The sequence below is a fragment of the Canis lupus genome, chromosome 1, assembly GCF_011100685.1.
Source record: "Canis lupus familiaris isolate Mischka breed German Shepherd chromosome 1, alternate assembly UU_Cfam_GSD_1.0, whole genome shotgun sequence".
In the NCBI taxonomy this organism is placed as follows: domain Eukaryota; kingdom Metazoa; phylum Chordata; class Mammalia; order Carnivora; family Canidae; genus Canis; species Canis lupus.
Genome location: NC_049222.1, coordinates 25,698,102 through 25,712,767, shown reverse-complemented (window position 1 = coordinate 25,712,767; position 14,666 = coordinate 25,698,102). Strand labels below are relative to the sequence as shown.

The following is a 14,666-nucleotide window of genomic DNA, read 5'->3' as shown; positions in this document are numbered from 1 at the left end:
AGTGTAATATTCTAAGTCCTCTGTTGTCGTTTCAACAGTCTTCACAGCAGCTTTATCAGGAGTAGATTCCATTTCAAGAAATCACTTTCTTTGGTGACCCACGAGAAGCAGCTCCTCAGCCACTGAAGTTTTATCACAAAATTGTAGCAATTGAGTCATATCATCTTCAGGCTTCACATTTCAGTCTAGTTCTTGTGGTATGTGTGCCACATCTGCAGTTTCTTCCTCCCAGGACTCTTGAACCTCTCCAAGTCATCCATAAGGGTTGGAATTGACTTCTTCTAAACCCCTGTGAATGTGGATGTTTTGATCTCTTCCCATGAATCATGAATGTTCTTAATAGCATCTAGAGTGGTGAATCGTTTTCAGAGGTTTTAAATTTGCTGTTCTCAGATCCATCAGAGGAATCACTGTGAGAGCTCTAGCTTTATGAAGTGTGTTTCTTAAATAAGACTTCAAAGTTGAAATGACTCCTTGATCCATGGGCTACAGAAGGGGTGTTGTGTTAACAGGCATGAAAAGAGCATTAATCTCAGTGCACATCCCTATCAGAGCTCTTGGGTCACCGGGTGCATTGTCATGAACAAGAATATTTTTTTTTAAATTTTTAAAAATTTATTTACGATAGTCACACAGAGAGAGAGAGGCAGAGACACAGGCAGAGGGAGAAGCAGGCTCCATGCACCGGGAGCCCGACGTGGGATTCGATCCCGGGTCTCCAGGATCGCGCCCTGAGCCAAAGGCAGGCGCCAAACCGCTGTGCCACCCAGGGATCCCCAACAAGAATATTTTTTTAAAGATTTTATTCATTTGAGAGAGAGAGCCTGTGCAATTATGGGGGGAGGGGAGTAGAGGGAGATGGATAAGCAGACTGCGCTGAGCTCAGAGCCGGATACGGGGCTTGATCTCAACAACTGTGAGATCATGACCTGAGCCGAAATCAACAGTCCATCGCCTAACCGACTGCCCCACCTAGGTGCCCCAATGAACAGTGATGTTTTGAAGGAATCTTTCTTCTGAACAGTAAGTCTCAATAGTGGGCTTTAAATATTCAATTAACCATATTATAAACAGATGTGCTGTCATGCAGTCTTCGTTGTTCACCTATAAATCAAAAGAAGAGTAGATTTAGCATCATTTTTAAAGGCTCTAGGATTTTTGGAATGGTAAATGAGCACTGGCCTCAACTGCATTAGCCTATAACAAGAGAACCAGCCTGTCCTTTGGAACTTTGAAGCCAGGCATGGACTTCTGTCTTTGAAATTCCTAGATGGCATCTTTTTCCAGTATAAGGCTGTTTCATCTACATGGAAAATCTGTTGTTTAGTTTAGCCACCTTCATTAGTTATCTTAGCTAGATATTTTGTATCTGGGGAAAGTATGTTCTAGATGGGGACTAACAAGTGCAAGGGCCCTGAGGTGGGAGCAGAACTAGGGTTTTAGGGATGTAGTGAGGAGGCCGGTGTGCACAGAGCACAGAGAAGGGAGAGTAGGAGCTGGGTTGGGGTTGGGTTAATCTTTGTGGGCTACTGTAAGGACTCGGGCTTTTATTCCAAGTAGAACAAGGGTTTTGAGCATTTACATAAGTAGAGTGTGGAAACATAGATATGAGAATTTTATCATGCAGCTAGCATCACATTTATTTGATCTACATAGAACTCAGAAGGATTAATTTGTGGAGGCAGTATAGTGGTAAGTTCTCCAACTTTTAAACACACAGAGATTTGGTTAAATTCCATTCAACACATTGTTGTGACAGAGGAGGCTCGTGGGCTCCAGCTATAGTTCCAGATTTGTCAGGTGGTTAAGATAAATGAAGAGAGGGGATGGAGGAGGATATATATATAATATATATGTACTGGAGAGTAAAGAGGATGACTGACCATAGAGTTTAAGTTGGGGAGGAGGTGACTGAAGACATGAGGGTACAGGGAGTCTGTGTGAGGTACAGTGGCCGAGTGGTGGGACCAAAGGGTGGAAGGTCCTGTTGAGTCTGGGGTTCCTTGTTGGAGCCAGGGTACCAGTGAGAGTGAGCAAGACATACAGGAGGTGGTGGGTGGTAAATAGGATGTGTGACAGTAAGGTGGTGGGAGAGTTACGGTTACTGGCAACGAACAAATATTTGATATGATCTTGAGTATGTGACTAAGGTGGGATGGGGAACGAGATCTTTGGGGAGGAGTGTGCAAAGAATTGAGGCCAGGTTGGCGGAAGGATCATCAACATGTGTATTGAAATCACAGAGAATTGAGGCAGGAATAGAGAGTGACCCTGAGCCTGGAGCTGAAATCCTTAGCAGGCGAGGTGGTGTGGCCGAAGCACGCAATGTGCTCGCAGCTGCAGTGGGTAGTGGTGACGGGGTCCAGGCTTCTGTGTCTGTTCTTTTTTGTGCTCCTTGTCACTTAGTCTTCCCTTCTGAATTTGCCTTTCGCTTTCTTTCCTGACTTCCCCAGGTTCCTACTTCCCAAGTCCCTTTTATCTAGCTGGCTGGTGTAAGAGTTCTTTTGTGCTCTCACTTTAAAAGTACAATTAATTGCCTCATTGAGTTAAAAAAATTGTGGTACTATTTTGGGCTGCAGTTTTCACCCTATCCACTTTGTGTTTTTTTTTTTTTTTTTTCTTCACCCTATCCATTTTGTGGCCACGTTTTTTCCTGCTGTGTTTTCTTCAAAGGGAATTTTGTTGTTCTTTTCCACAATTGTTATGGTCCTTTTTGTGGTTGCTCTGTCGGTTCTTTTTCGGTCATTGAATGGAATAAGCGGCTTTCCTGGCCGGGGAGCCCTGTGGGGGAGGAGTGCACAGTCTCTGCTCAGGGGCTCTATGTCTGGCTCCCGGGGCACTGTTCCTCTCCCCCTCTGTCTCTCGAAACCTCGTCTTGTGCGGAGGGCCCTCCCCCATGTCCAGATACCCCCCCCCCCCCCCCCCCCCCGCCGTCACTGTGTTGACCCCAAGATGCACAGCTACCGTTTTTGTAAGGCGGCTGCCTGCTCCCAGGGAAAGATGGTACTTTCCCAGGTCAGTGCCAGCGGCTTGGGGCATGGCCCAGCCTCCTTCCACCTCCTCCCCCTGGAGGGTGTCCAGTCCCTTCTCAGCCCTCTCCTGGTCCCACGCAGGGTGTGCTTATCCTCTTCTGGAAGGGAGTACTGGCTGCTGACGTCTTGGAGCTGTCCCGCTCTTACACTGCTCTGCAGCCCCCTACTCCCTACCTGACCCATATGGCTTCACACTCAGGAGCTGTTCTTTCCTGTTGCTTTTGGCCACATGTATATATATTTTAGAAGTTTTTATTGTCCTCATTTCTCTGCAAACAAAACTTTTATGAGTTTTGTTTCTTCCCCCCTCTGTTCTCTGTGGCTTCAAGACAGGAGAAGAAGGAAGATTCAGAAACAGACTTACCCTGTGTCCCTGTAGGGAGCAGAAATCCATTCTCAATCCATTTTAATGACATCTGAGTAGCAGTGTCTTGGCACATGGAACTGATCATGAATTAAGAGTGAGGTAGTAGTTTGCAGATCATTGCCATACAAACTGGAGGTGCTTTTGGAGCAGAAGGAGAATGAACGGGCCGTTCAGTGGATGGCAGGAAAGCAGCTCATCAAGGAGGACCAGGAAGCCTGGGAGCTTGGCCACTGGCAAGTCCTTGCCTGGGTTTCCTGCTCAAACAAATCACCTTCTTTAGGGGCTGCATCCACCTCTGGGCCTTTGTGACTTCTGATTCTAGATTTCTTCAGAGTAGGTAAACTAGTTAAGTCCATGTGATAAAATGTTCACGCTGTATATCTTCGCTAAGAGAGTTTATAATGTTCCAGCCATCTTAGAAATCCAGAGTATTGTTTACATACAGTTTTCAAATGGCTTGATTTTGTACTTTAAGAACCATGCCCTCAGATTTACCTCTTTATTAATCTACAATAGCTTTAAAATACCCTACATTTTCACTTTGTTAATCTGTATGCCTTTCTACCTTCGAAATATTTGGGGAGAAAACCAATGAGAAATTTAAAATTAAATGTGTTCAGTGTGTTCTGAATTTGAGATTACTTTGTGGAAGAGGCTGTGCTTCCAGGTGTGCTAGGGTAATTCCAGAGGAGAGTGCAGCAAACCAGTGGGCTTGGCCTCTGGAGGCACAGACTCCATAGTGGAGTCTCAGCTCAAGACTCATCCTTTAGAAGATCCTTCATCTTCCTCTTACTCCCTCTCTTCTCCACAGTTTGCTTCAGTTCTTTATCCACAAAGAAGATAAGCTGCCTATCCAGGTCACAAGACAGAGCATGAGATAGAAAGCATATTGGAAAAAAGCCCAAGTAGTTGTCTTTCAGATTCTCTGGGGATTTCCCAGTTGTGCTTTTTAGAATTATACTACACTTTTCTCGTTTTTTTTTTTTTTTTTTTTTTTGGTCTGTGAAATACACTCCATTTCACTCCATTTTTTTTCTCAGAACCTTTTTGTGTTGATACTTTTCTTCAACTCAATACTTTTTTTTTTTTTTTTAAAGATCTACTGTGCACCTTGTACTGTGTAATGAAAGTGACCACATGGTTCTAACTTGAATCCTAGTAAACCTACCAGTAATAGCATCTTTCATTCTTAAGCCTATGCCATTTCAAAATGTTTTCATATATATCATCTGCTGTAGTAATCCAAACCAACCTTTAAAGCAAATAAAGGAATTGGTTGATAGATAAGAAAAGAGTGAAGGCTAAAACAGAATTTGTTTCTTTTAACATTTCATTGTTTTCTAGTTCAGTTTCAATTATATCATTTGTACGTAACTGCCAGATAGTTGTCACTGTCAGGCAATAGCTAATTCTTCCATTCTAATTAAAGGATATAGCTATTCTGTATCAGTTCGTTTGATATTTATCATCATCTCTGCAGTGACTATATCAAAGATTATAAAATTTCCTCCCAAAGCATTAGTTAACATTAGTTAGCTAAGATATGTTAATAAGAATATTCTTTGGGGCGCCTAGGTGGCACATGGGGTTGGTTATGTGCCCGACTCTCGATTTCATCCCAGGTAATCATCTTAGGTCATGAGATCTAGCCCTGTGTTGGGCTCCATGATGAGTGGGGAGCCTGCTTAAGATCCACTCTCCTGGGGCACCTGGGGGGTGCTCAGCTGTGGAGCGTCTGCCTCCAGCTTGGGGCGTGATCCCAGTCTGGGGGTCGGGTCCGCATCAGGGTCCCCGCGGGGAGCCTGCGTCTCCCTCTGCCTGTGTCTCTGCCCCTCTGTCTCTGTCTCTCATGAATAAATAAATAAAATACTAAGAAAAACAAAAAAAGAATCTCTCCCTTTCCCCCTCCTCCCCTCTGCTCACTCACTCTTAAAAAAAAATTTTTTTATTGTTCATTTCTGACTTTGAGGAGAAAGACGTAAACCGCTTCACACCATGAGCTTCCATTTATTGAGCTCTTTCTTACAATATCCAGTGCAAGTTGTTCCCAGCTGAAATTAATGATAACTGAGAAAGAGGTGATTTTCTGCGGTGTAACTCTTGAGGCAGGGACAGCCTGGGGAGGGTGGGTAAACTGCCCAGGTTGGCTTTGGGGAAGAAGTGAAGCCAGGTTTCCAGGTCAGGCCACAATTCTGAGTTGTTTTGGGGGTTGAGCAACAGAGATGGTTGGTGCTAAAAGAGAACATAGCTGTGTTGTGTTCTGGTTTTGGGAGATAATTCTTTGAGGGCTCTGTGTGCCTGTCAGGGCTGGCTCAGGTACCCTTGCATGCCAGCCACCCTCACTGCACAGACAGCCGCGCTCTGACCGCTTGGAACAGTTCCGGGGTCCCTACCTACCAACCAACCATTTCATGGCAAAAAAAAAAATACTCTTTGCAATGAAGCATTTTTTTTTTCTCTTAAGTAATCCACTAGATGGCAGCAGACCCTCGTGGACTAGAGTAGGTCTGTGGTACTGAAAGGGAACGGCCGGAAAGGGGACTGCTTTGTTTTTAAGGAAATAATGCACCCTTCTTTTGGAGGTGTAGGAAATAGTGTTCTCTTTGTTATGAAAAGTGTGATGTATTCTTTAGAGTCACCTCTCTAGAGGTGCAATGGAAGAAATAGTTCAAAATTGCAGATAATGCAAAAATAATTTGGTCTTTATATTCTTGTAGAAGTACATCTTGATTTAATCCTACCTCCCTGTAGTAGGTGAATTTTTCTTCAAGACACTGTTTATGTTTATGTAAAGAATTTGTTCCTTAATTTTCATGTTTGATGAGATTGTTCTTTCCTTCAAAGTTGGGCATATGCCGATTAGAATTGAATATGACTATCCTATACATTTACAATACCCGAGACTATTGATAATGAAGTGAGGCCATAAAGAGCCTGACTTGGGAGAAACTAAGAATGTAATCAGGTTTTTCACATCACCAGCCTGCTTGTCATCTTTCTAGAGACTTTATTTTATCTCTCTCTCTATAAGCTCATCTTTCTTAAGCATTTTTTTAATATGGTCAACTTGGGTATGGCAAAAGATCCTACAGGCCGCTATCCTACTGTTCTTATTTGCCAGAAGAATAAGAACTAGGAGATAGTGAAAAACTAGAGATTAGTAAAATAATAGAGTGGTAGCAATACAGTGCTTACTCTACAGTATTGTTCATCCAGTAGATGACACAGTAACTGTAATTCTGTTTCTAAAATAATGTGAAAAGAGCAGCAGTTGAAATAACCAGCACCTGTGACATACTTATTATGTATTCTTCCTGAAAATTGCAGAAATTCAACTCCGTGTACATGCCTGGTTGGTAAAAAACAATTTGCAAGCTCTTAAATATTGTACCACATAGGCTTAGTAACAGTACTTTTAATACATTCAAATATACTGAGTCAGAGTTTGCAAATATAAAGTTTTAGCAATTTTCCCTAATTTAGGACAGGGGTTGGCCAGGGCCAAATAGTGAATAGGCTTTGTGGCCACATCTGGTCCCTTGCTTCTACTGCTTCTTTGTTATTGTTGTATTCCCCCCTTAATTCTTTAAAAATGTAACAGCCATTTTTAGCTGGAAGGCTGTACAAGACAGGCCATAATTTCCTGACCCGGATATGAAAGGGTAACACTAGTCACGTAAAATGATATCTCTGGAATCTTGCCAGTTCATCAGACCTGAAGAAAGAACAGGCATTTATTTCCTGATCAGTTTCAGCCAGGCTGAAGGATCCTTGAGATCAACAGGTGGGCCACGAAACCTACAGCTCAATTCTTTATTCCAAGTTTAGCATATGCTTACTTGTCTCTTATTTGCTTTGGCAAACATACCCCTATATTATGAAATAATCTTTTAAAAAATCTGTTACTTTTAGCCCTTGTAGTGTACTGAAAAATAGTGTTTTGTAAACTCAGAAACCTACATTTTTAATCCTAGCTCTTCTATTAAGTAACTGACTTCTTGGTCAAGTCAGTTACTCTGTCTGGTTCTCAATGTTTTTGTTTATAAAATGGGATCAAACTAATGCCATATAATATTTCTCCTAAACTTGATTCAGTAATTTCAGATTTATGTTTCCATAGGCCCTTTGTCAGGTAACTTTTAAATGAGCCTCAAGTTTAGAGCTATAGAAATGAAAGGAACACAGTTGAATCAGTGTTAATGTACAAAACCTCTCGCACTGTGCCAGATGCATAGTGGGTGCTCAGCAGATGTTTGTATGAATGATGAATAATTGAGCACACTTACCTATCTTACTCCCTTCTGTGCCCTTTATTTTAGAAATACATATCCTTTTAGAAATACATATCCTTTCTTACATAAGATTTGATCTTTCTAATGCCCTTTTTTGGTTCAGCTTTTCAAATATTCATTGTCAACCACATGGTGAGTTCTAGAGGTACAAAAATGAATATGACTAATTTTTACATTTATAAGGAGTTTACTTTCAAGTCAGGGAGACAGTAAATAATTTAATTATTTTAATTTATATGCTAATATGGTATTAGAGATTTGAATTGCCAAGCTGAAGTGCCCTGTAGTTTGAAATCACTACAAATACCACCTCCATTTAGGCTTGTTGAAGAGTCTCCTTTTCTCTGTGATTGCTAGTAGGTCTCTTACTGTTAATCACCTGTATTACACAAAGTGGAGGTAAGCAAAATGCAGAGCCTCTTAGAACAGCTTTGCTGCTTTAACCACCAGGTTTTTTCCCCCTAAGACAGATCTGTGACGATCCTTCTCAGTGGTCATGATATAACGGAGAAGATCTGGATGTAAGTAAAAATTCTAGGTATTAGGTGGCCAAAAATAAATACCCATCATAGGGCAGCCTGGGTGGCTTAGCAGTTTATCGCTTGCCTTCAGCCCAGGGCATGATCCTGGAGACTCGGGATCGGGTCTCACATCAGGCTCTCTGCATGGAGCCTGCTTCTCCCTCTGCCTGTGTCTTTGCCTCTTTCTCTCTGGATCTCTCATGAATAAATAAAGTCCTTAAAAAAAATACTCACTATAGTTCATCCCTTTTGTTTCCTACAGCAAACATCTTTTCTTTTCTTTTTTCTTTTCTCCTTCCTCCCTCCCTCCCTCCCTCCCTCCTTCCTTCCTTCCTTCCTTCCTTCCTTCCTTCCTTCCTTCCTTCCTTCCTTCCTTCCTTCCTTCCTTCCTTCCTTCCTTCCTTCCTTCCTGTAAATTACCTTAAAAAAATTCCCCTGCCTGACATTGTGCTGCTCTCTCTACCACAAGAATTCTTCTCCCATCTCCACAAAAGGGGAAAACCAAGATCTATTCAGAATTTCTGCATCCAGTACCAAGTCTCAAGGGTGACTTCCAGTCCATTACTCTGTTCCAGCAATATCGAATCACGAATCACGTACTCTTTAGCCTGTGGACCAGAGAGCAGGTGTAAGCACCACAGCACACCCTTTATAAAACAGTTGAGGATATGGGCAAGGGCAAAGACAAATAGTTACAACATCTAAAGAGTACATTGCGGAAAAGGAAGAAAACATTGACAGGTGCTACAGCTGTTGCTCTACAGCTAGAAACAAAGCTGCAGTTCACGTTAATTATCTTGTCTCCTTTGGTAGCCATTCTGTTTGGAGTCACCCTGTCCTTGTTGCTTCTGCTCATGTGCTTGATGATTAAAGATGATAGCATTAGCAGGTTCTTCCCAGTTAATCTCCCAGGAGGTGTTTCCACTCCTCTTTCTCACTTTGGTGTGGGCACACTCTTACATCCCCTTAGCAGTTAAGTCAGTGGATACTATACTATCCTGGCTCCAAATGGCTACATGGAATCTCAGCTTCTGCTTAGGTAGAAACATAGTTGTATCCCTTGCTTGGATATTGTCTCTAAATTAAACTCCCAAGTGTGGAAGAAAATTTACAAATGGGTGATTGAGATGTAAACGTGAAATGTCTCTTTCTTCATTTTGACCACAGAGTTCCCAAATCTAAGTTTTCTTCCTGGTTCTGAGTAAAACAGCATCCTGGAGTGGTGGTTCTTTGAGAACATAAAGATCCTCCATAGGACAGAGCTTTACCTTCCTGGGATACTGTCGCCCAAGTGATACCATAACTGAGTCTAAAATAGGCCAGTAAACATTCTAGGAGTCCAACAGCTGCTAGATGATGGAGTACTGGCAAACCAGTGAACTCCATTATCTATGGAAGATCTGTCCTTTTTCTTTTCTCTGTATAGTGGATATCTGAATCAGAAACTCTGATGTGTGGAGAACCACGATTGTGACTAATGCACAGATTAGGAAGCTGGTAGAAGCACAGAGGAAGGGAATAGAGGAAGCATAACAAAATCCATAATCACTATTTTAGTGAATTTAAATTCCGCTTCATTCAAGATGGAAGAAGCATAATTATCATGTCACTGGGTGGCTGGCTAATAACCCCAAGAATAGTACCGTATCACATATTTACTTTTGGTTGCTATTGCTGCAAATTGGTACATGGCATTATCAATAATCCTGATAGTCTGAGTAAGGGGAAGTTAATGTTGGTGAGCCTATATAAATGGCTTTTATTCCTACACCACAGCTAGTTTATAATTTTGAAAAAGTACTGTAGGACTTGGGGCAAGGGACAGGCTGATTCACATAACATAGAAAGAAATACACCAACAAGATAATAAAACACCTAATTCAGCTAGTGGACAACTCAAGTCATTTTGTTATCTGGTATACCATTGTTTCCTTTTTAACAAGACTGCTATTCATTTATTCAGTGAGTAATATTTAAGTCCCTGTTTTTGGCCCATTTTTTTTACTGGCTTGTCTCACTTTCCTTAGTTATTTCTAGTTCTTCATATATTATGGATATTGCTCCTTCTTATATATGTCTCTGCATTTTGTTTTTAAGGCTTTTGATTGTATCTTTACTTGCTTATTTCTCTTAACTTGTACCATTCTGATATATGAAAAGTTGATTATCCATGACATTTAATTATTTCCTATGTGTATTTGCTTGTTGTAAGTTTCATGATGACGTCTTTTATCCTTTTTGCACTGGACTATTTTTCTGTTATCAATTCATAGGAGGTGTTTTTTTCCCCCTGTATTAGGGACATTAACCCCTTTGCTCTTCATATGCTGCAGATGCTTTCACACATACACGTTATTTAAATGTATATCTGTAATACAAATACACATTTGCATAGCACATTAAAAATTATTTATGTTGTCAAGTTTGACATATTTTCCTCCATGGTTTTTAGTTTAATATCATGCTTAAATGATATTTTATTCCTCACTCCAAGATCATAAAAAAGTCGTATGATAAATTTATGTTATCATTTCATGTAGCAGTTTAATGGTTTCAGCTTAATAATTGCAGATTTATTTTGCTAACACAAGGTAGTTTTCTAATGGTAATCAGTTTTCCTGCTATCATTTATCAAATTTCCATTTTTTTCTCACATAATACGACTTTTTTAAATGACAAGAACCCTCGAGAGATGAGATAAATGGTCATGCTACAGTTTATCTTATTGACATACTTATTTTTGAAAATAAAAACTTTAAACTCCTATAAGGCAATCCAAGAAAACCTATTGAGATTCAAAGGAAGTATAAAACTAATAGCAAGCAGTCATAAGTTAAACAAAGCAAACAAAATTTCTCTGCTCTACAAAAGAAAAATCTACTACCCCCCGCAAAAAAAAAAAAAAAAAAAGGCAAAAAAAAAATTCTTTTGAAACTAGGTGAATGGTTAATAGTTGCTGTATGCTATATGATTCTTTTCCAGAATTTATATTTTTCAGCTTCGACTTGAAAGCAGTGTCATTACATCATCCTCAATGAACAAAGGTTATCCTGAATTTGGGATATAGTTATTCCCTTGATCCCATAAATAAGTAGTGACTGTTTAAAAACATTTAAGCTATATAAATAAACCACTCATTTAAAATAAAAAGAATGGTGGGCTGGATCATTTTTCTGTAGTTCTTGGAAATGTGCAAATTCTTTACTTTGGAGATGGATTTTCATCTTGTATTTGACATTTGTTTGCACACGTGCATAAAGCTATAGGACCTTCCCATTTGTGAATAATAATCTTTTTATAAAACTGCAGTGTTTGTAGACTTTGGACTGTGTGCTTAGCCTGAATTTTAACTCTTTTAATTTTTAATATCTTAAACCTACAGAAAAATATAGTGCAGTGAACTTTTCATATATCCTTTACCTGAGTTCACCAGTTATTTTTCCACTTTTGTTTAATATCTCTTTCTGAATTTGAATTTCAAAATCAAATCAAGTTTTTTCAGTTGCCCATATTTTTATAGCATTTTTTTCCTTCTGATTAGAATCCATTCAGAAATCCTACTTTGCCTTTTGGGTGTTTTAGTAATTTGGGCACTTTAGTTCTTTTATTTATTTTTTATTTTTTAAGATTTTATTTATTCATTCATGAGAGACGGGGTTTGGGGGTGGTGGGGCAGAGACACAGGCAGAGGGAGAAGCAGGCTCCATGCAGGGAGCCTGACGTGGGACTTGATCCTGGGTCTCCAGGATCATGCCCTGGGCCGAAGGTGGTGCTAAACCACTGAGCCACCCAGGCTGCCCTAGTTCTTTAATTTAGAAAGCTCCCCGGCCTTGTCTTTTTTTTTTTTCTTTCCTCTTTTTGTGACATTGACATCTTTTAAAACTCAGACCAGTTTTGTAGATTATCCTGCAGTCTAGATTGGTCTGGGCTCTTTTTTCCCCCCATGATTAGATTCAGGTTAAACATTTTGGCAAAAAAAAAAAATACTTAGATCATATTATGACTTTCACTGCATCATGTCAGAAAGCTTATCATGCCACTTTCTCTCACTGGTGCTGCTAAATTTGATTATTTGTTCTGGGGCCCCTGAGTGGCTCAGTCAGTGCCTGACTCTTGATTTTGGCAGGTAATGATCTCTTATGAGATTGAGCCCTGGGTGGAACTCCATGCTGGGCATGGAACCTACTTAAGATTCTCTCTCTCCCTCTGCCCTCCCACCCTCCACTATTTTTCTCTCCCCATCCCTCTAAAATTAAAAACAAAAAAATTTGATCATTTGTAATTTTTTAAAATTTTATTAGAGAAAGCACACATACACATGAATGTGGGGGCGGGGCAGAAGGAGAGAAGCAGATTCCGCAATGAGTGGGGAGCCCAACCTAGGGTTGGATATCAAGACCTTGAAATCATGACCTGAGCAAAAATCAAGAATCAGATGCTAACCAACTGAGCCACCTGATCATTTGTTTTAAGCAACTAATTTATCTAAAATGAAGTTAGTTCTTTTACAATTAATGTCACCCATATGGTAATAATTTCAGAATCTGTGATTATCCTATGGTTTCTACATTCTTTGACACTTGCCTAGATCCCTTATTACATGGAAAATTATAAAATATTTGTTTCATCTCTATTATTCCTCCCTCATTTATTAGCAATCATTCATTCACTTTGTATCCCACTGAATTATGTAACTATTACAATTATTTTCCTCATAGTTTTTATGCCAGTAGAGTTAAGTGAAAGTCCATGTGCCATTGTTGTAAATGTTTTGAGGAGCTAGAGCAGAAAATAGTATTTTCGGATCATAAGTGCAGTTTCACATGTTATCGTCCCACACAGTTTCCTCTTGAAAATTAATTCATTATTGTAGCTAATTAGATTTCAATAAACCACTTATTTTTCATTTTTTTCTCAGTTAATGTTCTCTTTTCATCTCTTTGGGTTTTTTTTTTCTAATTGCCCAATTGCCTGTATTAATTTCATTTTTTTTTTTTGAGATTTTATTTATTTATTCATGAGAGAGAATGAGAGAGGCAGAGACTTAGGCAGAGGGAGAGCAGGCTCCATGCAGGGAGCCCAGTGCAGGACTCAACCTCGGGACTCCAGGATCATGCCCTGAGCTGAAGGCAGACGCTCAACCACTGAGCCACCCAGGCAGGCATCCCTGCCTGTACTGATTTCTAACTTAATTTCTGTTGCTCTAACATTTGTAACAATTATACATTTATCTTTCCATCAAAATAGCTGTGGAAATACAGAGGAGTCTGAATCAACTTGGAACACCTCAAGATTCACCTGAACTGAGGCAACAGCTGTAAGTATTTAATAATTAAAAAAAAAAACCCAAAAACCCCACTGTTATATTCCTTTGATGTAGTGTTATGTTTACTGGAGAAACAATGGAAAAGTAGTAAGATTTTTCAGTTCCTTTATTTGTACAAGTTTTTGTATTGGTTTTTCCCTTTTCAAGGTAGGCAGATGTTTTTCTTTATTTTAAAGAGCTGGCTTACTCTAGCAAAAAAAAGTTAGTTGTCTTATACTTTTTTGAATAGGTTGTTTTGATGGCTTTTGAAAAATGATATTCTAAGCTTCTCTGTTTATGTGATTTACTTCTCATACCTAACCGTTTCTTCAGTGACTAGATTTTTTTAAGTTTGAGGTGTACAATGTTTTTTTATAATAAATTTTTTTTTATTGGTGTTCAATTTGCCAACATACAGAATAACACCCAGTGCTCACCCGTCAAGTGCCCCCCTCAGTGCCCGTGACCCATTCACCCCCACCACCCCCCCTCCCCTTCCACCACCCCTAGTTCGTTTCCCAGAGTTAGGAGTCTTCCATGTTCTGTCTCCCTTTCTGATATTTCCTACCCATTTCTTCTCTCTTCCCCTCTACTCCCTTATAATGTTTGTCCGTCTGCGATTGACTTATTTCACTCAGCATAATACCCTCCAGTTCCATCCACGTCGAAGCAAATGGAGGGTATTTGTCATTTCTAATGGCTGAGTAATATTCCATTGTATACATAAACCACATCTTCTTTATCCATTCATCTTTCTTTTTTTTTTTTTTTTTTCCCATTCATCTTTCGATGGACACCGAGGCTCCTTCCACAGTTTGGCTATTGTGGACATTGCTGCTATAAACATCGGGGTGCAGGTGTCCTGGCGTTTCATTGCATCTGTATCTTTGGGGTAAATCCCCAACAGTGCAATTGCTGGGTCATAGGGCAGGTCTATTTTTAACTCTTTGAGGAACCTCCACACAGTATTCCAGAGTGGCTGCACCATTTCACATTCCCACCAACAGTGTAAGAGGGTTCCCTTTTCTCCGCATCCTCTCCAACATTTGTGGTTTCCTGCCTTGTTAATTTCCCCCATTCTCACTGGTGTGAGGTGGTATCTCATTGTGGTTTTGATTTGTATTTCCCTGATGGCAAGTGATGCAGAGC

General features: G+C 40.1%; 1 protein-coding gene across 4 annotated transcripts in view; it reads left to right on the top strand.

Annotated features, from left to right (window-relative positions):
• STX7 (syntaxin 7) overlaps positions 1–14,666 on the top strand; it is a 62,660-nt gene that overhangs the window by 13,796 nt on the left and 34,198 nt on the right. For all 4 annotated transcript variants that reach the window (XR_005353503.1, XR_005353502.1, XM_038526032.1 and 1 more), the window contains exon 3: positions 13,460–13,529. Coding sequence is in view for 2 of the 4 variants with exons in the window: in XM_038526032.1 (XP_038381960.1) it covers positions 13,460–13,529 (70 nt within the window). In the remaining 2 variants the exon portion in view is untranslated. The remainder of the gene's footprint in view (positions 1–13,459; positions 13,530–14,666) is intronic.